The sequence below is a fragment of the Dermacentor andersoni genome, chromosome 3 (genome assembly GCF_023375885.2).
Source record: "Dermacentor andersoni chromosome 3, qqDerAnde1_hic_scaffold, whole genome shotgun sequence".
Taxonomy (NCBI): Eukaryota; Metazoa; Arthropoda; class Arachnida; order Ixodida; family Ixodidae; genus Dermacentor; species Dermacentor andersoni.
Genome location: NC_092816.1, coordinates 51,142,240 through 51,169,197, shown reverse-complemented (window position 1 = coordinate 51,169,197; position 26,958 = coordinate 51,142,240). Strand labels below are relative to the sequence as shown.

The window sequence follows — 26,958 nt, the reverse complement described above, 5'->3', positions numbered from 1 at the left end:
ACTGCGGCAATGCCTGCGTTCTTATAGCTTTGTTTATTTAATCAAAATAAAGCAAAAAAAAGCTTCAAAAGTGCAAATGCCCACACTTCAGTCCTCGGGAGCCGCCCGGGCCGTGTGAGAGGCTATCATTCTCTTCCGCCGGAAAATAATACCAGTGCACCGACTGAGCTCGTATACGTGCCATTGGCGCAACTTTTATCAAGCCTAAGCAATTTTGACGAGGAATAAGACTTTTACCCCCGTATCCAGAAATGAATGTTGAAGCCCATGCTTGACTTGATATAAACCACGACTCGTGCGAACGCGCCCAAGATGCTCATTGCATTTCTTTTATGTGCGTTCACGACCGGCGTCATTTAAACCAAGTCAAGCGTGGGCATCAAGTGGAGATGCATTTATGAATACGGGGGTTTGAGTTCAGCTTTACCCATGGTGGTTTCCAGTAAAGATTTGTTTACTTCGTACTGTGTCCGTTGAACGCTGAAAGAGTGGCGAGCGACGAAAGCAGTTTTCTCTGTTCTTTAGAGACAGCAATTATAGCAGTTTCTAGTAGCGTAGTGAAAGTTCGCATCGTAAGACCACCAGTTGTAGTGCTTCGGCAGGACGTAGTAGCGAAGTACTGGGTACGCAGTAAGAAGTTCAAATCCGCGTAGCGCTGTTGGTCTCTCAGTTCCCGTCTTTCTTTCTTTCTTTTAACGCGATAGTGATAAGTAGCCCGTGTAGCAAAAAAATTCGGCGTGCCGAGTTGGCGTCCAGCGCCCGGCGTCCGACGTCTAATCAGCAAAAAGATTTTCGAACCACAGATACGCAGGCCCTGCATGTGACGCAATAAATGCACTGAACTAATCGAATTTCTCAAGCTACAATATGTGAAAAAATCGTAAACTACGACTTACACACAATCTACAGACATGATAGCTCTCGTATTGTAATTTGAATTTACGAGAAAACATATTTTGTTGCGCGAAAACTAAAAAAACCTTTTCCAGCGTTTCTACAATGCACAGACCGGAGACGGCGTCCGACATTTCCGCACGCCGGCGCGTAAATAGCTCAGAGTCCACGGAGCAGCGCGCCCACTTCCTTGAAAGACTTCCAGATGGCGCTCGCCTCCACCGCATCGCGGCCCCTGCAGGAAGCCGCGTTTCGACCAGGAAGCCTGCCTTCGTGCATAGCGCTCGCGGGCGTTTCTCGGCAAACATTACAGTTACATACGCTGCAATTGCCGGGAAGCGTCAAAAGCAGTCAGGGATCTTTGAATGCTATCGCGTTCAACTCTTAAAGGCGAAGCTTAAGCGTCCTCCAAATGTTATAGGTTGTATGCTTTTTCTAAGCTTTATCAGTGATAAAACATAATTTTATACATATTGAAGAATTGCCAAAGAAAACACATTGCGTACCCAAAAGAAGAATGCTCAGCCGCTGAAAAGAATTTATGATGTGTGCATATAAGCACATGGTAGAAACTGAAAAGCGACTTGCACATCAAGTAGCCATCAAGTAGCCCCTTGAAACACAATAGGTACTCAGAATAAATATTATTCAAGAAATATCTGATTGCTCTAGGGGCAAATAACATCAACGTGTCATCAGACAAACATACACTTTCATAAGCGGAAAAGGACAGACAGAGTCTGTGTGGACGGTAGTGAAGTTAAAAAAAAATCTGGTCACTGGCCTTCGAGCTAGGAGTGGTTTAAGGGTCCCTAAAAGGCAGAGAGGGATTTCTTGCCGTTAAAGTGTTCACCCACACGCTACTTTACAAGGGAGGGATAGAGGAAATGAAAAAGGCTTTAGGAGAAAGCGAAAAAAGAAAAAGATTACAACATAATTGATATCTTCAGTGATGATCCCTTCATTCCAACTAGTCATCTTTATTCCATTACTGCCTTTTAACACGTACTACGAAAGACACAGTCACAAAGAGATTTAAGCCGACCTGTTGGAGGTGTACGGCAATGGTCACCGTAAATCGACATCAGCTCAGCATAGATAACGTCAGCATTGTGTTAATTCAAATATAAATGCTGACGTTTATGGCACCGATAGTATGAAGTTTATGAACGCCTCTTGTAGATCAGTCCACCGCTAAAAAGTAGCAACGCTAATTAAAGGGAACAACTACAATATACCTGCCGAACCCATTCCATGATGAGTGTAGACGTTAATGTAATTATCATTGAATAAATGTAGTCGTACGCCGTACGGACATCCCCAAAATGCGTCATTGATGAGTAGGGTGGCCAACTCTTGTGCGGACGAAGTCGGGACGAGGGTTATGAAGTGTCATACTGGGATCCTCAATAGCGCTGAAAAGACAGGGACAGACAACAACACACTCCGCAATGTCGTCTTTATGCATGTCGCTGTCTTAATAACGCTATTGAGGTGCCCACTATGACAGGCCAACTTGCCCGAATCAGTGCGTTGGTAGGTGCACGGTGGCGACCGACCCTGTCAGTGCCAGGAGCAGCCATTCTGCACGTGTAGCAAAGATAAACAAAGAATGAAGAAAGGTACCGACTTAATATGGCTACCACACGGGACAAAGGTACTGCGAATGGCCAGGCCTCCTGCAGCAGAAATAGAACTATGACAGAAACTAAACCACCCTTATGTTAATGAGAACGCAATAGTGCGCAGAAAAAAAAGAATGCGCGAATAAGCTTTCGTGCATTATGAATAGAAAACCTGGTCCACTTAACCTTAATAATTATTTTTTTAAAAGTCGGGACATTTGGCCGTCACGACTAAGTCAAATCAGTACAAGGGGCATTTACTCAAAAGTCAGGACTGTCTCGCTAAATTCGAGACGGTTGGGCGGTGTATGCAGCTGGGCTCCTCTCTCGAGCCTCCCTTCATGGAAAAGCGATTATTTAGATAGATAGATAGATAGATAGATAGATAGATAGATAGATAGATAGATAGATAGATAGATAGATAGATAGATAGATAGATAGATAGATAGATAGATAGATAGATAGATAGATAGATAGATAGATAGATAGATAGATAGATAGATAGATAGATGAACCCCGGAAAGCTTATGAGGTATCGTAATCGTGCTAATTTTATTAAAAGCACGAAAACAACAATAACAAGTGGCTCTAATATAGTTTTCGTTTCTATCTTCTATATCTAAATAAGATGAAGCCACAACAATGGGTCTTGCATTTCCCAATTACAAAACCGTGGACAGTTTTTGAAAAGCGATTGCGAAAGATAACGTTTACGTACGACTGAATCCGTTATTCAGAAACCTTTTAATAATGTGCTAATAGTGTCCCGCCAAAGAATATTTTTGACACGTTTTCCATGTGCACATCTGGTGCTCTCTAATAAATAAGACTCTTGCCTTATTTTTTGGCTCGCTAAGAAACGTCTTCTTCCATAAATGGCGACAACACTGACCGTTGATGTTGAGCTTAATTATTTATATTTTGCTTCCAGCTGAATGAAATAAATCTTGTGGTGGGATATCCCGACTGGATGCTGGACGAGACCACCATTAATAACCTGTACCAATTTGTAAGTTGTGCGAAGTTTACATATTTCCTAAACACATAACGCGCACAAACATAAGGATCAGTCTATGTGGAACTGCGAATAACCATCGCAGTACTTGTGTTAACTCTCAAGAATTAGGTTTGGCATTACGTTAGTTGCAATGGTATTTCGATATGTGCTTATAGGTATATGAGTGAACTGCATGATGAACTCAGCGTATAAAGAGCTTTCTTCATCGTCCACTGTTCTATAGTGGCTATGGCGCCGTAGAAGGTAAATGTGCAGAATTTCGCATATGTACACTCTGCACATCTTGCGGCTCTTTGATGAAGTTACAGCTGCAACAATGGTTGTCCATGGAGCTGTTGTAATAGTGTACTTGGTGTTCGAAAATGTAACTGCGGGTGGAAATGTGGTTCTTAAAATTTAAAGCTTTGCTTACGGCAATGCAGCGATCACTACATGAGATGCAGAAAATGTCCAGCACTGGCTTGAAGGCATATCGGCACATGATGCTGCTTCTTAGTTAAAACTCGGTGGAGACTTGCTAGAGTTATCTCTGTGACGTGTTGAGTAATGGTTGTCTGTAACTCCTGCAGTGTGTTAAGATGGTTGTCATACACCCGTCCTTTAAGTTCTCACCTCAGACGTTATTAGACGAACTGCAAGTCTTGCACTACTACACTGCACGTGAAACTGCGATTTCATTCACAATTATCATACGAATTTTTTTCCACTGCGCAGTTACTTCTCGGACACCCTGTATAATTGCCTTAATCTGTCTTAGTTGCGTTTTGGTAAAGGGCTTGCTCACGCTGGGTTAACCCTCTGACGCGCTTATCCCTATACAATAAAACGAGGTGCCTGAGTGGAGCATCTAATGGCACGTCATTGCAAGGTTAATCCGGCCAGACCTATTTCCATCCTCTTCCTGTTCGTGTATTTCTCACTGCTTCTTTTATGTTTGACTGTTGCTGTAAAGCCGAATAAAACGCTTCGCTTATTCTGTAGAACTAAAACGTTGCTCGAGTGTGCCGACAATAAAATTTGGGGACCCTGTCGGCGCTTTTCAGTGACTAGTTGGCGGAATAAAAACTAGATGGCGCTTGGGGCTCAACGAGCCATTCCTTGCCTGAATGCCTGCCGTGAAGGCACTTTTGTGCTTTTTCAGAACATCTGGTTTGCGCGAGCGGCTTTAACTCAAGTACTGTCCGTGTACGTCTCTACACCTTCTCTCTCCCTTCGAATTCGTGCTTCGTTATGTCCCGTACGGGTGGAATCTTTACGAACTTGAGCACGTCCTCGTTCCTCGTGTGCTTCGGTAGCCCACTGATCGTGCGGAGGGTGGCCCTGTGTAACTTTTCGATGTCGCCGAGGTCTCGTTCAGAGAATTCGTACACGGGTGCCCCGTAAAGAATCCTTCCAACCGCGACCGCTTTTGCAAGCGTTTGGCACGCTTTCTGACGCGCTCCACCATACTTGCTCAATATTCGTCTAACCATGTACAACAGCGGTCTCCATTTTTGCTTTAGTGTTCGAATCCATAGCCGTTGGCTGTTGCAGCTAGCAATCTGTGCTCCGAGGATCCTAACTTGTCCATTGGCCGACATAATATCGCTTTGACCGATGTGTAAAGTGCGATGCGATCGAATGCGATCCCGGTTGGAACATGCGAATAAAGAAAAAACAGATCGTGGCACGGTATAAAGAAGCCCATGCGAAGCCAGAGCCCGAGGAAGCGACCATAACGCCACCATGGGAAGCACCACTGGGCATACGGAGGCAACAACGCCCTATCTCCAGACGAAACGCGGAAGCTAGAAAACTATTTGCAAACAGATTGGAACAAAGATCGCCGCAGCACACCATCGACATCTACACGGATGCTGTAATCACAAACGACATAGCAAGCATGGCCCGGGTTAGCACATGTGCACCCCAACACAATGGCTATCCCACATGTCAGCTTCTCGGGGGTGCAACCATGCACGCTGAAATTGTAGAGCAGAGTTTGCGAAATAATTATCGGATCCTTACTGACTCGTACGAAGCGGTGACTGAATTAACTGTGCCTACGACAGATGATGCTGTGGCCGACGACACCAGAAAAAAGATAAAGAGAATACAGGACAATGGGACAATTGTTGAAATCCTATGGACACCGGGCCCCACCGGCACGGATGGGGGAAAGGCAGCCGCTCACGCAGTTGCCGCGGCTGGATTACACGTACAGCTCCTCAAACTCCATTTCCTCGCCAAACCCCGCGGACCAAAACCCGTACCTAAAGATAATGGTCCAAGGCTCTCCTAGCAGAGCACTGATGCATTACGTTCGCACTAAAATAAAAGCAGACCGTAAACGGAGACTACCAGAAGCTACACCAGTACATGTGCTTGACGACAAGGGCGGCTTACTCGCACGGAAGAGTTTTTTTTTTTTTTTAATAAGATTATGGTCAACGCTGCATACACACCACTTATACTTGAGAAATGGCACCAACCCAGATAAGCTATGATTGCGAACACTTATACCCGATGCACACAATGCCAGGAGTCATGCAGAGCAGACTTGCAACATCTCATTTGGAGCTTGGAGCTGTGCAGCTTTTTCACGAGAGACATCCAACATTCAAAACTTACTACACGGAGACATTAGAACACTAGGAATTCGAATACAAATTAATCCTGAAAAACAGAAAGCCATTGTGGGAGTGGAAGAAGAAGAAGTCCCTCCGAGCGGCCGCTGCTTCTTCGGTGAGATATTGTTTTCTGTTTTCTTCAAGAATTAGTGCTGTGTTGAGACTTCGCTGTTGTCCAGAGAGAACGAACATCCCGTGGGATACCTGTGTGCTGGAGATCGCGCACAGTATCGCGTGGTTTTGCTGCGCTCCGCAGCCCATCTACGCCTGCCACGGCGGTGGGCGGCAAAGAACACCGGCACGAGCCATATGTTCGACAGCGCATTCCTAGGCGCATGAGTGCCGCAGAATCGGCGCCGCACTCGGAAGTGCCACACCACGCGCCTAATGTCATCAAGCCGGCGACGCTAGTTTTCAACGCTGCCCTACCTTCCAGCTCACCTTCAGTGAATATGGCTGAGACAAGCGAAAGTGAAGCCAAGAAACCACGGGTTGACGACGACAAGACATCTACCTATGAGTTAAGTGAAGATGAAGACATAGACTGCGATGACACGCCATTCTCCTTGGTATCGTATAAAAAGAAGCGGCCTGAGGGAATTCCAGTTGTTTTTCGACCCTCACAGGAAGGCCGCAACTTCTGGCAAGTGAATCCGAACCGCGCTGCGTCGGAAATTGTCTCCGCGGCAAAGGAAAAAGTACAGTCATTCCGCGTGAACAGAGATGGAAGTTTTGCTGTCAACGTTACTTCAGTCTCATCTGCAAGACATCTTCTGTCGATGAGCGAAGTGGCTGGTTTGGTAGTCAAGCCATTCATTCCGGCATCTTATACCAAGAATGTCGGCAAGATACGCCATGTGCCAGTTGAGTATACAGAAGAACAACTGGTTGACTTCCTGAAGGACTTTGGCGTGACATCTGCCCGTCGTCAGGCACGCTACAATCGCCAAGAAGATGGAGCGGTAGAATCACGCCCTCTGAGATCTGTCATTCTCCATTTCAGAGAAGATAAACCAATGCCGCAACGAGTGCATCTAGGTTTCACGAGTCATCCCGTAGAAGAATATCACGGCCCTGCTCTGAGATGCTACAACTGCCAGAGATTTGGACATCTATCGAAGAACTGCCGCAGTCCACGTCGCTGCAAGATATGCTCAGAAGACCACGACCATTCAGAGTGCAAGTCTGTGTGTCAGCCAAAGTGTGCCAACTGTGGCGGAAACCATACAGCTTCCTTCTCCGGGTGCCCTCAGAGCAGAGCTGCCTCAAGGTTGCGCAGACATGAGTTGAAATACGGAAGGCTGCCTCCTCGAAATGCGCCCCCACCCAACCTTGATGCTGTAAGATGCGCGCCTACAACTGCCAACAAAGAGAAAGAGCAAGTGGTCAATATGAACTATTCTGCAGCTCTAAAGCACTCAGGTCGACAACATTCTGACAGCGAGCGACACGGTCCACCTCCAGAGAACACTACTCATCTTGCCCAGGCTTCGAGTGAACTTAGCCGACCTTCTAAACAACGCCCTGTGCCATTGACACAGCAGCCTCACCTAACATCTGAGCGACTACCTCAACATTCGCCTCAACCACATCTGTCATCCCAGCGACCATCTCAGTCAGCTCTTCAGCGACCTGCTTCGAGCACACATGGAGCTTCAGCGTCGTTTGGTGATTACGCGTCTTTACCCGTGGCACAGATGATCCTGCCCGTGCTATTCACAGCTCTGCGTGCAATTCTCAGTGCCATTCCACACGCAAACAACCTTCCAGAGGTAAAAGCACTGCTTTCTATGGAATCGTTGGTGCTTCCACAACCACCAACAGCTCCACTGCAGGCTTACAATGAATAATCGTTATAACAATGTTTTCATATTTCAGTGGAATGCTAATAGCCTTCGAAATAAGTCAGCTGATTTTCGCAAACTACTAGCTCAACATAACTTTCCTGTTTTATGCATACAGGAAGCAGGCGTACGAGATGACTTTCGTCTTTCGAACTATGTTATATATAAATCATCGCGCATTGCTGGAAGTAGTAGAGCGATGTTATGCGTGAGAAAAGACCTGCCGTCCTATTTAATACAGTCGAGCGATTCAAACATACCGGAGTTCGTAGCATGCAAGATATCTTTTAGAAATACAAGCGTCACAGTGATCAGTATTTATCTACAATGTTCTAGCAAAATATCAGTAGACAGCTTGGTGAATGTGTTTGGTATCGCAAACTCACATGTGCTGGTTTGTGGGGACTTCAACGCACATAACGTCATCTGGGGCAGTGAATATAATGATTCCCGTGGAAGCATTATAGAGTCTGCCGCAGAAAAAAGTAATCTGATTGTGTTAAATGACAGCTCTCCAACGTTCTTGCGGGGGTTTCGTTACTCAAGCTGTATAGATGTTACGCTCTGCTCCCAAGACCTTCTTGATGGTGTTGAATGGTCAACGGACATAGAAACGCACGGTAGTGATCATTTTCCGATCCTGGTCAAACATCGCCTCATACGGAGTAAAGGGACCCGCCGCTACTCAAAGTATACTAATTGGCAAAGTTTTCGGCACCATTTAAGTAATTCATTGGGTGAAAATCCGAACTTTCAAAGTTTTGCAAATACATTGTATGAGTCCTACAAGAACTGCACAAAGCAAGTCATTGTTCCAAATGAATACGCTGCAGTCGACGGCGAATATGAATGCCTAAGAGCAATTAGAAGGCGCGCAGAACGGGCTTACCGCCGCAGTGGAAAGCTGGACGACTACAAGATGGCACAGAAAGTTCAGTCAACTTCGCGCAGACGCTTACAAAAATTAGGCACAAGAAAATGGCGAGAATACTGCGCGTCGTTGTCTCCGTTTACTCCAGTTCCCAGAATATGGTCCGTTGTCCGATCTTTTGGTGGTCCAGTTACCCAGAGCCATCCCTTTCGAGCCCTTGCTGTAGCTCGAAGCACTCCGGAAACATCTGTTGCTGACGAATTTTGCCAACTTATATCCAGACCAGGAATTCCGTTTACTTGTCTACAATTTGCGAGTTCGACAACACTAGCAGAACAGAAGCTTCGTGCGTGCTTTATGTCACAACATCCACAACTTGATTGTGAGTTTAGTTTAAATGAATTGAAAAGTGCTCTTTCGTCATGCCGTACAAAGACAACCGCAGGCCCAGATGGTGTAACGTATGTGATGTTAAAGAACCTAGGTCCAGTAGGAAGAATGACTCTTTTGGAGATATTTAATGATATCTGGATAAGAGAGACTCTACCGGATTCATGGAAATTAGCTCGGGTAATTCCAGTGCTAAAACCAGGAAAGACTCCACTTTGTCTTGACTCCTACCGACCCGTCAGTCTCACAAGCTGTTTTTCCAAGCTAATGGAGAAGATGATAGACAGTCGACTGCAATGGTGGTGTGAACACACACATGTGTTTTCCGACCACATGACCGGTTTTCGACAAAATCGTTGTACAATGGATGCAGTATTAGATATTGCCACATACGTCGAACATGAACGAAGCTGCGGAAATGTGACAATAGCAGTATTCTTAGACATTCAAAGAGCATTCGACACTGTAAGTCACATACACGTCCTTGCTGGTATGTTAGAGCTTGGCCTACACGGCCGAACGCTGCGATGGGTGTCAAACTTCTTGAAAGATAGAAAAATATTTATGGAAACAATAGAAGGAGAAAGTAATTATCACAGCATCACGCAGGGCGTTCCGCAGGGCAGTGTTCTTAGTCCGTTTTTATTCAATTGTGTCATGGCAGCCTTGCCACAAAAGCTCCCGTCTGGTCTATGGTATTCTCTGTACGCAGATGACATCTGCATATGGGCCTCTGGTTCTAATATACAAGACATTCAAACAACGCTGCAAGAGGGCCTTGATAGCATCGACACCTTTTTAAAAGAAAGAGGCATGAGTCTTTCATACGCAAAGACAGCCGTACTTCCTTTCACTAGACGACAGATGATTAATTTCCAACTTAGGCTTAACGGGCAAGCTTTGATGATTGTGAAAGAGCATAAATTTCTTGGAGTTATTCTTGACCGCCAACTTACATGGGCTTCACACATCCGCGCAATTGAAAAACAGACCAATGCAGTAATAAACGTACTTCGGCGACTCGCAGTCACAACGTGGGGGGGATCAGTCTCTTCGCTACTACAAGTTCATAACGCACTCATAAAACAAAAAATTGCTTACTCGGCACCTATTCTCCATGGTTTATCGCAAACTTCTGAGGAACGTCTTCAACGTTTACTAGCAAGGGGGCTGCGAGTGTGTCTTGGGGTTCCGCAGGCTACCTCGAGTTCTTTAGTAATTGCTGAAGCTCGTCACCCCCCATTTCCAGTCATACGAACGGTTGAAACATGCCGACATATTTATCGCATCTTAACCCAACACGAGAAGCATCCATTAAACCTCGCGCTCACCGAAAGAAACAAAAGCAAAATTCACGATGTTGTTCGAGAACATAAAACATTATTACCAAGATTTGAATTATGCAAAGTGGATGTTAGTTACCCTCCCTGGATGTTAACATACCCTAAAATAGAGTTATCGGTTGACGGGATTATATCTAAGAGAGACATGTTCATAGTAGCCGCACAGCAACTGGCACTCTACCAAATTTACTCATTATATCCCCAGTACATCCACGTTTATACAGATGGTTCGTGTCATAAAAATTCCTCGACTTCAGCATTCGTCATTCCACACTTAGCGCTAGAGCAAACATTTAAATTATCCCGGGAGACATCTTCCACCATGGCAGAACTATTTGCAATCCTGTGTGCTTTGCGTTTCATAACTTTAGAAAAACATTCGCAAAAATGGGTTATCTTTAGCGATTCGCAAGCCGCTCTCACATTACTACAGAGCAATAAGAAAAATTCTTTGAACACTTCGATATTGTATGAGACGCTCAAAGAACTTACAAAAGCAAGCGCAATGAACCACGTAATTGCATTTCAGTGGATTCCTGGGCACTGCAATATTCCTGGTAATACTGCAGCGGACGCAGCTGCGAATCGAGCGCACAATAACGCAGAGACAACCAATCTTCCCCTATTGCGTAGTGAAGTCCGTCTGATCCTGAGACAGATTTCTTGTCGTCTCAGCAAAACTACCTGGTTTGACCAGCAAACTAAGAACTCGGAGTTGTACTCAATAGACCCATATATAAACTTAACAATGCCGGAAACTCTAAGAGACAACAGAAAATTTGAAACTTTAGTACACCGGCTGCGTCTTGGTACTGCATTTACGAGACACTTCTTGTACAGAATAAAACGTGTCTCTAGTCCGCAGTGTTCTTGTGGACATCCAGACGAAAATGTGCATCATCTTCTTCTCGAGTGCTCGAAATACGATACACAAAGAGCGGTACTGCAAGCTAATTTGTTTATATTAGACAGAAGACCATTCACTCTGAAAAAGATACTTGGCCCATGGCCAACTGCGGGCCTTCAAAAAAGAGCGCTTCTTGCTCTGAAAAAGTTTTTAGAGGAGACCAACATTTTGGGAAAATATTAAGCATTGGATGATCCGAATACGCTAAATGAGTTACATAAACGTTGTTCGTGGTGCATAGTTGGTTTATGTGGTGATCGCAACTTTTACGCAATACGTATAATTCTGTCCTGTACTTGAAGTGTATTACAAGTGTTGTTGTGTGTTTTGGCTGTTCAAAACATCGGACTTCATATATGCGTACGTGGACTGAACTCATGCACAGAACTTTGCGACTCATGTACTGTTGGACTGTATATTTTTTACTGATCCGGTGTTCTACTGAGTGTTATATTTAGTGTCGCTATCTCCCTTTTTGCGCAAATTTGTTTCGTCTGCCAAGTGACAAGGAGTAGCCGGTGCCACCACATAAAGGCGCCAACCTCTCCTAACATTCACTTCAATAAAAAAAAAAAAAAAAAAAAAGCCATTGTGGCATATGGCAGACAAAGTGGCTTGTTTCGAGTAGTGTAGAAGGGGTCGACGAGCACATGCGAGAGCGGCTGAACTGAACATGCACCTGAGTCTGCATAAAGCGGAAGATCCAAGACTGAGAAGATGTGCTTCAGCCAACAATCCGGGAACCCACATTCCTTTCCCTCATAATCCCCAGCAGCGGCCTAGAGCCGTCCCCTTCCTTAAAATAAAGGCTTTATGCATTCATGGATGCTTTCTCTTCTCTCTCCCTTCTCTCTCTTCCTCTTCTCCCTTCCTCCAGCGTAGGGTAGCCAACCAGACTCTTGACTGGTCAACATCCCTGCCTTCCCATATTCCTCTGTCTCTGTCTCCCTCTCTCTTGCCGCACGCGCGCTCCTCAGCGTATGTCTCGATCTGAAGCGAACTGAGTTAGGCCTGCACTGCCTACACACAAATCGCTTGCATATAAATGACTTCGGCTAGCTACCAATCGCACAATGGCAATGACGCGTTCTTGTTTCTTTTGTTTTTCTCGCCATGGGGTTGGAGCACTTTTAAGGGAGATATGACGAGGCCCGTACAAACATGAGAATTGCGCAGAATTTGGGAACCTCCCGGACAAATCGGGAGACTTGGCAACTATGCATATCTCTCGGCTCGCCCTCGGCATACTTGCACTCACACCAACAGACAACGTGACAACCAACGTGCGGCACCCGGCCAGCTTATTATCGGCGCCCTTGGAATTCACTCGAGAGAGCATGGGGGAGTCGCTGGCTTCTGCGAAAATGCGCATGAAATGTCTATATATTTGCTATCTCAAAAAAAGGTTCACAAATTGGTTGATTCGATGAAAATCCGTTAGCATTAACACTTTGCAAGCTTTAAGTAGCCAGCAGGACGCCTGAAGAACGCCACGAGGTTCCTTAACGACTCATACTCATGGTACTTTTCGCCTAATGTTCCGCTTTGTGTTTTGCGTCAATCACGTACATTCACTTTCGTACATCTTGTTGATCTTGTCCTTCGGCGACGTTCCTCAGCATGGCTTTCCATACCACTGGTTGGCAGCACTACATCCATTTTAAACTGTGGTCACACGCACCTTCACAAGACACGTCTGAACCTGTCAAACGCCACTGAACGGGAGAGAAAGTGATTGTAGAGAAGAAGAGGTGCTTTGTTCTTCAACCCTTTAGGAAGCACGTCTCAGCACAAACGCCACTGGCTATTCGCCATGTCCGCCGCAGTGTGCTACAGGGCAGTTCCCGAAGCGCCTCAGCGCAAGAAATCTGGGCTGAGCTGACCGGAGCCTAATCGGTGCTCAGCTAAAACAGTCTCATAAAAAAATTACGGCAGAACCCATCCCGCAATGACTGTCGACGGTAATGCGATTAGCATTCAAGCAGTGTGGCGACACAGTGTATTGTTATAGAACGTTTATAATTGCGATAGCAATTATGTGGACACTCCAAGCTAATTTTTGCCTTCGCCATCGTCGTCGCTGTTGCCGTGATGTTTCGTATAATATCCAAACACGATAACATTATTGCCGCGTGCTGTACGCTGTATGTGCGAGTGAAAGCTTGCAAGGGTCAGCCCACGATCGCGGCTCAATCTCGATCTCTCAATCGAGGAAAGCGGAGCGCAAGCGCGCAGTCTTCTGTCGTGCGCGAGGCACGGGGGGAGGGGGGAGGCAAGAGAGAGAGGGGGAGAATTCTACTCCGGCGGCTGCTGCTTAGGGCCCGGCCGCGCAGGTGCCGTATCTTGAAAGCGACCTGAAAGGACAAAGTGCGCGCCCCTGCGAGCCTCATCTTCAAAGCGATCTGCAATGTGGACAAAGTGCATGCGACGAGTGCAGGTAGCTTCGTATGCGCTGGGCTTTCGGCGGTTAGTTGGCGTTGAAGTGAGAGACAGCAGGAAGGTCCATTCGCTTGCTGCCGCTGCCGCGTTTCCTCGCTACAGCATTTTGACAGCGACTTTCCGGAGTCTTCTAGGGAGATATGTTCATGTTTACCTGTGCGCGCGTGACACCGTGCTTGTTAATTTACTTAGTAAGCGAACGTTTACAACTTTTACTGCCGATAAAACTACTATCCTCGCTTTGTATAGCTATCTACTAACTTGGTATAGCAATCGATACCCCTTTCAGGCGAAACTGCAAGTCTTTTTTTTTTTTTAATCTGAAAGGTCATTGTGAGACTTCCGTTACTTCGGCCCTATCCTACATACTGTCTCTGGTATAGGCCCACTTGGTATGGTACTCGCTTGCCAAGGTCACCCCATGAAAATGACGGCATGACGACACATATTTATGACAACGATGCAATGACGTGGATGAAGTGACGTTGACGGAACGATCACGGTGGTGTGACGGCGGCATCACGAGAATAAGATCACGATACTGAAATGCTTTCGCGTGCGATGCGAAGGTTGTAGGATTGTTCCCCACCTGCGGCAAGTTGTTTTGTCATCCACTTTCATTTCCATTAATTTATCGTTTCTTTATTCCATTTATTAAGCACAAGTAATTTCCCCTGTGTTCCCCTGTGTGTCAGTGTTTGTTTGCATCTTATGATATGACTAATAAAAATGGGGCCCCTCCGTTAACCCCTTTTCATCTCCCTAATTAGGCAAAGAGTGCTAGCCGCATTAAAACCCATACACTCGGATACGCTTATATTACTATGGTGTGCCTGTTCGTTAACGATTCGACTGTGCTGCAGTGGACTACAACGCGAAGACAACGAGGTTTCGTGGAACGCTGGCGTAGCTACTGTTAGATAATACTCATTGGTTCTAACTTGGCGTATACGTCGCGAACCGTTCTTTTAACGCGTGCCATCACCATCATCATATAAAGAGAAAACTGAAGACACTGTATAGAAAATTGAAGGCACAGAAAAAGAAGGCGGGAATCAAGTGCACATCAGCAGTGATAATGAACATAATGTAATTGTGTGGGGGCCTTCAATGATCTAAATCCATGAATACAATGATTGCTAACTCGACGACTAATGTTCAGCGATTACATTGTATGCTTGTGTGTACAGGTTCCGAACATTCAAGAGCAAGATTCGTTCATCAAACACTTCTTCCATCTTCAAGAGAATGACCACAATCAGAAGCTTCTTAAGCTTACCTCAAAATACTTTAACAAATCGTGAGTATTATTACTTTGTTCCAAAGGAAAATACTTATTGAATGCTGCTTTTCCGTGGAAAAGGACTACTCGCTTATGTCTACAACATTTACTTTAAGTCTAATAAAGATATAAAATTTCAAGAAATCGCTTCAAGAAATTGATTTGACGTTTGAAGGCATGGCATGTGTTCTGATATTTAGTGACCACGCACGCTTGACTTTTCTCACTGCTTCCGTCGTGACCATCTGTGTAATGCAGCCACATGTGTTGATACTGAACTAGAGCTGCAATTAATTTTTTTTTCTTCGTCGCTTGATGATTTCGCCAGAGTGAACTTATTAGGATGTTCAAAAATGCACCTTTGCTCTTTTTGCCTCTTGTTTCTTCAGATACGAAGAAGTCGTCCTGCGCTCACACGCATTTTATGATGGAGTTACAGAAACTATAGGTATGAACGATTTCAGCAATAACAGTACTACCCCGTTACGATTTTCTTAATAAGAAAATAACCCACGCAGACGTTATAGCTTCAAGTTGAACTTTAAAGTTAATTTTCCGGTCCTAGGTACCTGGTGTAAATAACCACAATATAGACTTGAAGTTCACTATACTTCTAAAGTTACGTTCCGACAAACACAGTGTCCATCTCGTGCTTACAAACTATTCTGGGTAGCATTTTGTGACTGACTTCAGCTGGTAGTCTTATACAGGGGTGAATAGAATCTACTGTACAAACAAGAAAAATACAGACGACGTCTTGTAGCAAAATTGCATTTGCCCCCAGCACAGCAAAATTGTGTGCAGTAAACTAAAGTGAATTTCAATATCGGTAGTTCTGGCTATTTTTACGTGTCAGTTCTTTTCTAATAATTTCCTAGCTGCCCCTGCTCTATCACTGGTCTATCAATGCCGCCACTTTTCTATATGTGAGCTTCCAGGTACACGTCATTTTGTTACCTTCCATTAAGCAAAAAATTAAATCTCAAATGGCGGATAAAATACTGCCAAGTTCCTTCATCCACCAAGCATATTTACACTTATCGTCACGGCTGTTACGGAACATTTTTTTTACCTAGAGATTTGCTTTATGAAACCTTTTCTCTTACAGCCTATCCAGCTGCTGCGCTTGCCACTCATTTTAGAAAGTCTCCTATACCCAGGTGAGTTTTCCTCATTCAATATTAAACAAGTAAACGACGCAGAAATAAAAAAAAACGAGCGCTCATTCATTATTTCAAATTTCAGGTCCGTTAACTTTGGAACCGTAGGAACCATTCTTGCACAACTACTATCTACAGCAATGGACAGATACGACAGTATGTGTCACTTTTGCGTGTATTGTAACTTCTTTACGACCGGTATTACGTGTAGCAATATTCCTTTCCATAGTTATTGAACGTTTAGTCTTCTTAAGTAATGGGGGCGAAACAAGATCCCCGATTAACGCCACAGATGACGGACTAGGCCAAAGCTACCGATTTTCCCTTGATGTACTGTCGGCACCAACACTGTGACGCATAAACATATACCTAGCGATATGTGAAACAAAAGCTCAATGTGGACGGTGACGGGGTTGTGCTTGCGTTCACGGCGATGCAGTGAATCGATCATTATTATTGCCGCAGAAATTGAGATTTGCGGAGCACTCACCGGAAACGAGGACGAAATAGTAAAATAAGCATAGGATAACCACTTACGTACAACTATACATAATATAGGAAGAATGCACATAAATATTAGCAAGTAAAAAGCGGTTCAGATCACTCTTTGAACAATCATATCAACATTTGCATTTTGATTCCGTACACATGAAGGCGAAACACTTCCTCATTGTCACTAAGTTGCACAGACGGCTGTGTCACACAATCTCGCCTTTTTTTTTCTTGTTACATGGAAAACATTAATTATTTCGTGAGAAAAAAATATGTAGAAACAATTTATCTTGTTATCCAATTAACTCGCTTAGCACATATGGGAGGTGGCTATTTGTGGCACTGTGTTGTACTATCTGTTATGGTGACACTCCCCTTACTGCCGTGAGTTTCCCACACGTGGGAGCCAATGAGTACTTTGAGCATGGCTTCCCCAAAGACCAGCTCGGACTACCGTGCAGGTTCTTCTGAGACACGGCGTCTCAACGACAGGGCCTCAGAACACTACAGCTGTCATGAGGGAACAATGTGAGAACACCTTCCTTGCCACGATGTCACCGTGCGGCACGGCCGTCGAATACCCAATGGCACCACCGCATGGTGTTACAGTACCGCAGTGCAATCTTTACCGCGGTGCTTAGATTGCGCTATCATTGGGATCGCCCCACATAAACGGTTAGACAATGACAAGAAAATTGTGGTTAGTTCCAAAAAGAAATCTATACGCTTAGAAATGCTGATGATGACGAAAACGTCCTATTGCACATCGAAAAGGAGAGAAAGTGAGATGAGCCCCAAAGTGAGACGGTTTTTTGTCAAGGAGTGAATACCTCTGTTAGCTGATCCTTACAAGGATACATTGCCTGCAGTGCCAAGCGTATGTTTCGCCACATGAAAGGAGTATTAGGCAAACAACGCTCACCCCGCATTTCGCAAATTTTAACACGTGCCTCAATGTTAGATAGATGTAGCATAGATCACATTATTAGGTAAGCATACCGATCAATGTCATTCAAGGAACACGAGATAGAGAGATAAGATAATGCAGCGGAAGGCAGGGAGGTTAACCAGAGGTAGTTCTGGTTGGCTGCCCTGCGCAGCAAGGTACACGAACACTGCATAGGCACTGATTACGCAGTGCTTTCAATACAGGATACAAAAAATTCAGCTACTAGTCTAATATGCCACTGCGAAAAATCCGATAAAAATGTAGAATACCTTTACTTCTGCTCTGACAAATATTAAAACATGCTCCTGCAAACAGATGTTAACCGCAGATCCTTGATAGAAGACCGCTGTCGTTTAAGAGGGCCGCTGAGTATTTAAGATGCTGCAGCGTGTTCCAGTGCCGTTGGTGCCGCTGCATTTGATCACTCGTTAGATATCTTCTTCTACTGTTCTCCCATTACAGTCATTTAATAGTTAAATTCACGACCTGACGCGCGTTTAATCAAGTAAACTCTGAAATAGTAAATTGGTCATTTCGTAATTAGACGATTTGCGAAGACCGAACCCAATGAAATGTTGCTTGGTTTTTGGAGTAAGCGTGAAATACAGACTTCGTTAAGATCCAAAATCAAGAAAGGGGCTGACAGATGGAATAGCACACTGTGGTATATAGGTCATAAATAGCAATAAGGTGCCTCAGACAGGCTGGCCAACGTTTCGCTAGGAAGACCTATCTTCGTCAAAGGCCTTCGAAAGGCTTTTGACGAAGATAGGTCATCCTATCGAAACTTTGGCCAGCCTTTCTAAGGCACCTTATCCCTGTTTATCACCTTTATACCACAGACTTGGTTAAGAGGAAGCTTTAGCTCGGGCCCAACTCCGACGCGGCCTATTCAAATACATGTAAAACGCAAAAACGCGTTTCTGAGATAACTGCTTGACCGATTTTAATGAAGTTTGCTACATTTGAAAGAGAAAGTTAAATTCTAGTGACTGCTGGAAGCGGAATTTCGATTGAGGGCCTAAACTTTGCGAAAACGATTTTCCAAAATACGAAAGTTTGAAAAAAATTGAGGCAGGAAGTTTATAAATTAATAGCTCTGCATCAAGAACAGATATCGCGGTTCTGTAAACGGAATCCATTGCATAATTCAAAGCGGACAAATTTGATATGTCAATTTATATCTTACGTGAGTTTGTTACGTTGTGTAGAAGGGTTCTGCAAAAGCTATATTTCCATATTATTGAAGTTCTTTTTTAATTTCACGTGTAGCATATCGATTTTGTCCGCTTTATATGTACTGTCAGATACAATTCCCAGAATTGTGATATCAATTTTCCTTGCTGGGGTACGGAGTTGTAAACTTGATAGTTGCGTTTTCTGATAATTTCGATTTTCGCCAATTTTTGATAAAAATATTGACAATCTAAATCAAAAATTCAAAAGCAACAGTCACTAGATATAAAGTTTTTCTTTTAAATGCCACAAACTCCTTCAAACTTGGTGCAGTGGTTGCCGACAAAAACGACTTCTCCTTCCACATGTATTTAGATAGGAGCACTTGAGCTAAAGCTTCCTCTTAAAAGATGGCTCCACCTGCAAAGCTGAGAGACAGGACTGTGAAAATAGTCTCGAGAAAAATATCACTTGCGAAGTCATTGTGGCGAGCCGAATGGAATTCTGCTGTGCAGCATAGAGCTATTACGCCTTCCTCGAAACAGCAAGAACAAATATGAGCATGCGTATAAAACCGGAAGGAAATCGTATGTCGTCGCTGAAATGGAATGCAATGGCTTGACAGCGCGCTTCTTGTTACATCACCATGGATACACTTACTGTTGTTTGAATTAGCGCCCTAGAATTTCTCGATTGCTTATTATGTATTTTCGTATTCACCACTTCTATAGGTTTCTATAAAGAATTCATATTAACATGGCTGTGGTCTTTGGTATACTATTATATATATGTTCCCTCTAATACTTTAACACTAAATCCCCCAAATTCAAGCTCTATTAAATGAACTTCAGGCAAACTGCCTATTATTAAGAATAAATTTTTCATATTATGCAGAAAAGCGCATAAATGGCAGCATCGTTGAAATCGAATTCTGGGATAATCAGACGACGACAAGTTTCTGCAGAAACTCCAAGTGTCTGAACAATTCTGAACAATGCAGTGACAAAGGAGTAAGTTAACGTTTATTATTTTATATAGCATTTTTAGCTTTTGAGTAACTATTTATCAAACGTTCAAGTTATGAAATCGCTCACTTGTTGGCTCATGGGTAGGTACGTTTGGGAGTTTAGTTAAGGGCATTGCGATGTGTGAATTGCTCGTCAAGTAATAGCAGTCTTGCTGTCGCGGTATAGTGTTGAACATCTACATTTTTTTAATAGTAGCTCTAGTCTGAAATTAGTTATTGATCTTGATCAAATTAATTATAAGTCATGACTGGCGTAAGCATAACAGCAACGCTTTCGTGGCTCCGATGTCGTCCCTATATGCTTCTGTCCCATGGAGTGACTTGTTTGCTTATTCCTAGGTATTTTAGCTACATTCTTGTCTTGTTTATGTTATTGAAGTCACCCCATCTGAAATAGGAAGCCCCGCACGTTATAGGGCAGATGTATTTAGCTTTTAATAAACATTACACACACACTCTCTCTCTCTCTCTTGAGATTTTGGGAGCGGTATCACGACGCAACAGAGATGCAATGTCGGAGCTTAATTTTGGTACCTGAATGTGACAGTTAATTCAAAATCATTCTTGAAAATCTCGATAAAGAAAATACTCTCTGTTCATCGATTATGACGACGACATTAGTTGAATTATAAGAATACTCACATTTTTTGGTGGCACAGCCACTTTTGGGCGTTTGGGTACTTTGCGAGAGAAATCATCTGATAACGGATTATGTCCACTCCTGCGGGGTACGTTTCGCCGAAGGAAGGCAGCTCTTTTATTGCCTTGCGGGGATGGTGGACACCTAGTGTCACTGCCCGCGCACCTTTTCTTTTGTTTTCTGGGACAAGCGCGTAACGAGCCATATAATTAACGCTTCACACTATCAGGCGTCGTTGCTTCCTTAAGATACAGGCCGCGATGACATTGAGATAAACCACCCCTGTGTTCATGAACTGATATATATTGAAGTAGCTGCTCGACTATATGACGGGAAACACGTCGCTAAAAAGTGACCGTTCCGCGACTGTTTATGTAAAGCGAGAAGCTTATTAAAAAGCATCAAATAAAAGAAACACACATTTGCATGGTGATTATTACTATCACTGATAATATGAAGCCACGTTCAAGGTCTCGTAACGAGTGCATGCAGCATGTTGTTTTACTAGCGGTAGGCACGGATAACGAATATATTCCTTTCTTTCGTCTTCATTTCACAGGATTGTTACAGTGCGAGCCATCAGAAGCTACGCGATTACGTTGGAGTACGGGTATCACACACGGTTAGTATGTGTGTTCTGAGCGCCTTCGTTCTGGTTAAATAACTGAGTATCTGTTAAAGAAAAGTTCGAGAAACACGGAATGTGGGGGAATATGGAACAAAGCCAATGTTACGTAATGAGCATCGTTCCACATTTCTGAACGCGCTCTGGATTTCTGTGATAGAGTATGAAAAGAAACTTCTTCGGCGCATACCTACCTTTTTTTAAGTAAACTGCGATGAACCAATTTCTGATCAATCGTTAATTATGGGTTTATTAAAAAGCACATCTGAAGAAGCACGAATTCAAGGCCTCTAGAACGATTACTGACACAGTTCGTAATCCCATCAGATAGTGATTGCCTGATAGTGTCAATTACGTCTAAAGGATCAGCTTGGCTGTCATAGACAATATAAGTTATCACCGCTCAGGGTTGTTTAACGAGCAAGAAAATCTCAATACACGAACTAGTTTGAAAGAAATTTCTAGAGGAATGCACCAGTCGCAGCCGATGAGCAAATCGGGACCTCATGCTTAGCAGCGGAAAGTCGTAATCACTCAGTCATAGTGGCATATCGCAAAAGCGATGTGACGCTGGGTAAATTTGTCTTGAGAGCCACGCCCTCATTTAAGGAGTGTTGTTAACAAGCGCGAAGGCGGTTGATAATTCTGAAGCAGTGGTTGCTCACTGTTATCTATTAATAATATTCTCATTGTTGTAAAGTTAAGTGAATTTTGTATGTCACTATATTCAGTACCAACAACAATAAATACCGGGTGCGAATAAAATAAGGTGATTAACTTCGCGCCGTTCATGTTACAGGCACTAGAACGAAGCAAACAGAACTACACAGGGCCGTTTTTGCTAGATAACGAGACGTTGAACACCGAGGACAAGATATTCTTTACTTTCTTTGGAAGTGTGAGTAAAATATGCGCGCTCTCGCATAAATTTTTACTATTCTTGCTTTTTGACTCTTCTTTTCTTCGTATAAACCACTGCTTTGCTACTGCGACAGATAACCGCAACGAATGAAGCCTGTCGAGGCCCCTGCCAATCACAATATGGCGCGGACAGACGTCGCGCCTTTGAGGCAGGCTTGAAGCTCGATAAACGAATATGCGATAAAAACAATCGCTTGAACGCCGTATATCTTGGTAAATCTTTATTCTGCGAAATCAACTGCATGTCAACAATTAACTGTCGCATAGCAAAGACAATTGGCAATGAATCGATTATTCTTCGAATGGTTGCAGCGCTGCTCTTTATCTTCGCATGTTCCTTCAAGCGGATCAAGCATATGCTGTTTAGTGAAATTATTTTAACTTATGAATGTCGTTACTTCACAGCTCTACTGTCCGTACAGCGTAAATGAAAACGATTTAAGCGAAGTCAAGAAAACGGTGAAGTCTGTCCAAGCAAGAGCGGATGACGAAGGAATCTCCTTCCCAAAAAGGTACTTCACTGAGTGTTTTTTTGCTGTCGTTCAAGACGTAGTTATTAGCGGTTCTTGCAGATAGTCGAAACAATGGTATCATGAGCGCGTTCTGGAAAAAAAAATTACCGGTATTATTTCGTGTTATGCCGTAGCCTTCATTTTTACCGCTGCATTAAGCGGACCCTAAATAGGCACGTACATTAAATCAGTTCATATTCATGAAGTATTCCTTCAGAGCGCTGTTAACTTTGCTGTATTAGGTTGCTTATTAGAAAAACAGCACCGTAAAGTCAATATTTCATTTCTTTTAAATTTGGCGTCGCAGCCCAGCGCCGGTATGTCAGCGGGACGTCATCATCATCATCATCAGCCTGGTTACGCCCACTGCAGGGCAAAGGCCTCTCCCATACTTCTCCAACAACCCCGGTCATGTACTAATTGCGGCCATGCCGTCCCTGCAAACTTCTTAATCTCATCCGCCCACCTAACTTTCTGCCGCCCCCTGCTACGCTTCCCTTCCCTTGGGATCCAGTCCGTAACCCTTAATGACCATCGGTTATTTTCCCTCCTCATTACATGTCCGGCCCATGCCCATTTCTTTTTCTTGATTTGAAGCCTCTCCAGGTCAGTGAGCATGCATTGCAATTGGTCTCCTGAGTTACTAAGCAAGGCAATATCATCAGCGAATCGCAAGTTGCTAAGGTATTCTCCATCGACTTTTATCCCCAATTCTTCCCACTCCAGGCCTCTGAATACCTCCTGTAAACATGCTGTGAATAGCATTGGAGATATCGTATCTCCCTGTCTGACGCCTTTCTTTATAGGGATTTTGTTGCTTTCTTTGTGGAGGACTACGGTGGCTGTGGAGCCGCTATAGATATCTTCCAGTATTTTTACATATGGCTCATCTACACCCTGATTCCGTAATGCCTCCATGACTGCTGAGGTTTCGACTGAATCAAACGCTTTCTCGTAATCAATGAAAGCTATATATAAGGGTTGGTTATATTCTGCCAACCCTTATATATAGCTTTCATTGATACGCAGCTGTAAACCTAAAACATGCAGGCTGCTCGCGCACAGTAATAGATTCTGTGTGCAAAACTATAGTTTGCATGCTCCAAGTACGGTTTAGCTTCGACACTTGTTCATTGCAAAACATCCTTAAATGCTCTAACAGTTGGAATCACTCGGCACTAAATCAGCAATGCATGAAGGATGAAGATTTATCTTTAATCAAAACTCCCACCATCTGACATGCACCAGAATGAGTGTTCTTGCGCTGTCACAAAAACGTAATGCTAATTTCATCAGTTGTTACAGTTACGTCCTCTGCCGAATGACGGAGCAGGTACGCTCATATAGTAAGGAAACATCTTTTGTAATTTACTTGCAGTTTTATCCACGGGAAATAATTCCCAACGGCTACCTCCTCTGATCGTTGGAGATGAACGCTATGAAAGGGGCTTTACCACATCTAGAAGCTATCCTTTGTAATCTTAATAATTCCCATGTTACAAAAGACACCAACCTGAGACGATGAGGTGCTACCCATTTTGGTAATAATAACGTAGAGAACAAACAAACCCCTTTATTTATGGTGTTAAGCACAGAGAAATTGGAGTTGCCGAGGTTTTTTCCGCACCAATCTCTGTACAACAACGAATAATTTTATACGCAGCAGAAGAGAGCAGGAGCGAGAGACTACAAAGGGTGATATGAATATGGCATAGAAGACAGAAAACATACTCTCAGCAGGAAAGTCCACGGGACACTTGGCTAAACTGCAGTAGAAGTGTACATCCGTATAAGAAAAAAAAAACGCTGTTTAGACCACGAGTGTCAGGAGAAAGAGGATTAATTTCAAGCTTAATCCATGAATTGACATCAGTAGCATTTGCTTGATTACACGCACAAACGCACACCATAACGCGCTGATCTGTATTTCGAAGTTTCACGTCATAGTTGCAAAAAAAAATGACCTTTATCGTTGAACCCTGCAGCCTATAATTTGGCCTGTGGGTGCATGTGTTCGTTGAACACACGAAAACTTTCTCGCGTTCGCAGCCACACTGCGCATCCCTGTATTGTTCTTTCGCCTCTCACTCATTTCAAAACACATTCGATGAGTTAAGTGCTGGGCTAATACAATTTAGTTAGTTCAAGCTAAGAACGCAGAAGCAAACACGGCTTAAAGGGGCTAGCCTTGTCACAGCTTCCTCGATGTCCTTTTCATGTCCTCGCTTTTGGTTTCTCAGTTTGCTACAGTGTCCCGCCGCCCTTCTCCATGTGTGTTCACGTGTGTGTACACAGCAATTACATAAACAGACGCGACCTATTTCTGCAGTGTGCCTCGTGCCTTTTCGTGTGTCCATTTCATCAGTGCTTTTCTGCAATGCCCTTCACCTGCGGTCTACATAGGGTCTCTTCTGGCTGTGCATGTGTGGCTTCGTTGACTTGTTTTGCCTCTAAGCTGTTATCTTACGTAGAAGCTCTCGCAAATGCAAGCGTATAGAAGAGAGAACGTAGAAGAAAGGCACGTAAGCCAGCGCCCGTACCAGGAACTGAACTTCGTAGTGCACTAGAACAACTTGAGATAAAGTTGGGTTCGATGAGCCTTAGGCAAGGTTACAGGCGTGGTTTGAGTTGAATTGAATTATGGGGTTTTGTGTGCCATAACCACGGTTTGATTATGAGACACGCCGTACTGTGGAACTCCGGATTAATTTTGACCACCAGGGTATCTTTAACGCACCCCCTATGCACGGGACACGACCATTCCCTTCTTTTTTTTTTTTTTTTTCTTTCGCCCTTATTGAAATGGGGCCACCGCGGCCGGGATTTGATCCCGTGACCTCGTGCTTAGCAGCGCAACACCACAGCCGCTGCGCCACACCGGCGTGGGAATTAGGTGCGTTGTAGAGAAATTCTCTCGATTTCGATGTAATTCCTCACCCTGCCCCATTTCTATGGTGTGTAGAAGCACTTCGAGAAAACACGATACTGGAAGCGATAGGTGGAAACATTGTGCAATTGAAGCACGTGCCTTCGAGAACTTGGTGGCGAAATTGTTAAGCTATTGAGGGAACGAGAGAGCGAAATGATGATGTCAAATTTGGCGACGACTCCTGGCTAGTCGTTCGAACAGCTTTTCTACATGTTTGGTTTATATTGTACAGAATCACAAAATTATATCAAATCTTTTTATGCTGTGGAAGTTGCAAGATTATTTGGAACATGGAGGGCCTGTGAGCAGGCGAAGAGCGATTCTGTACGGTGGTGTTCTACTAAATATTTGACTTTTAAATAAATAAAATGTACTGAACTGCCCTGTAGACGATTCAAAAATTCAAGGATAAAGTACAGAGCTGTTCATTGTGAGCCTTAACCACGACCCCTTGAATTACCGAGCCAAATTAATTTATATATATATATATATATTATATATATATATATATATATATATATATATATATATATATATATATATATGTATGTATGTATGTATGTATGTATGTATGTATGTATATACATATATATATGCGGACATTTTCTTTAGTTTTGCTTGCGTGATTGGTGACGCAAGACTCGAATAGTATATACTGGAAAGCTTTCTAAAAAACGAGTGGCATATGTCAACGCACTGAGTGACTGGTATAGACACTCTTAGAAAATACGGAATGAAAAATAACATTGACTTGATGTACGTGCGTGGCCCTTATGTTCATTTCTTTTACAGCTTGAACGAAATTGTGTCCATCTACCACAAGTTCAACGAAACGTTCAGTTGCAACGGAACTGTCAATGACACGTGTAACTTGGTTCCTGAAGAGAAGCTATCGAACGACGAATGTTGACTGAAGTTGGGTTGAGCACCTTTACGGTCACCTTTTTGTGTTAAATGAAATGAACGTTCGATTCAACTTCAAATTTGTCAAAGTTAACTCGACCACAGATGAATGAATCCCACTGTACTTTTACTCCTGTAAAATATGTGTGACTTGCGTATATGCTGCCTTTGTTGTTGTCGTTGTTTCCTTTTACTTTGAGCTGTAGACTTCATGTGACCAAACGCAAGATTCCCTCCATGATTATTCGCTACTCGCTATGCATTAGAAATAGACACCTTCGGTTGTTTCCCGGTGATGTGCTACGGATGGAATTGTGTCACTAGGTCATTTATGGAAAACACGGGGCAGACGGGAGATGGAAATTCAAGACGACGAGCCAGAGGAGAACAAGGCAAAAGTGC

At 43.7% G+C, this 26,958-nt stretch overlaps 1 protein-coding gene across 1 annotated transcript in view; it reads left to right on the top strand.

The window, feature by feature from the left end:
- LOC126548270 (neprilysin-2-like) overlaps positions 1-26,636 on the top strand; it is a 34,362-nt gene extending 7,726 nt beyond the window's left edge. The window contains exons 4-13 of the mRNA XM_050196424.2: positions 3,451-3,528; positions 15,131-15,240; positions 15,612-15,670; positions 16,331-16,382; positions 16,468-16,538; positions 19,894-20,009; positions 21,226-21,288; positions 22,091-22,189; positions 22,618-22,724; positions 26,446-26,636. Of these exons, the coding sequence (XP_050052381.2) occupies positions 3,451-3,528; positions 15,131-15,240; positions 15,612-15,670; positions 16,331-16,382; positions 16,468-16,538; positions 19,894-20,009; positions 21,226-21,288; positions 22,091-22,189; positions 22,618-22,724; positions 26,446-26,563 (873 nt within the window). The 3' untranslated portion in view covers positions 26,564-26,636. The remainder of the gene's footprint in view (positions 1-3,450; positions 3,529-15,130; positions 15,241-15,611; positions 15,671-16,330; positions 16,383-16,467; positions 16,539-19,893; positions 20,010-21,225; positions 21,289-22,090; positions 22,190-22,617; positions 22,725-26,445) is intronic.
- Positions 26,637-26,958: the final 322 nt, after the last annotated feature.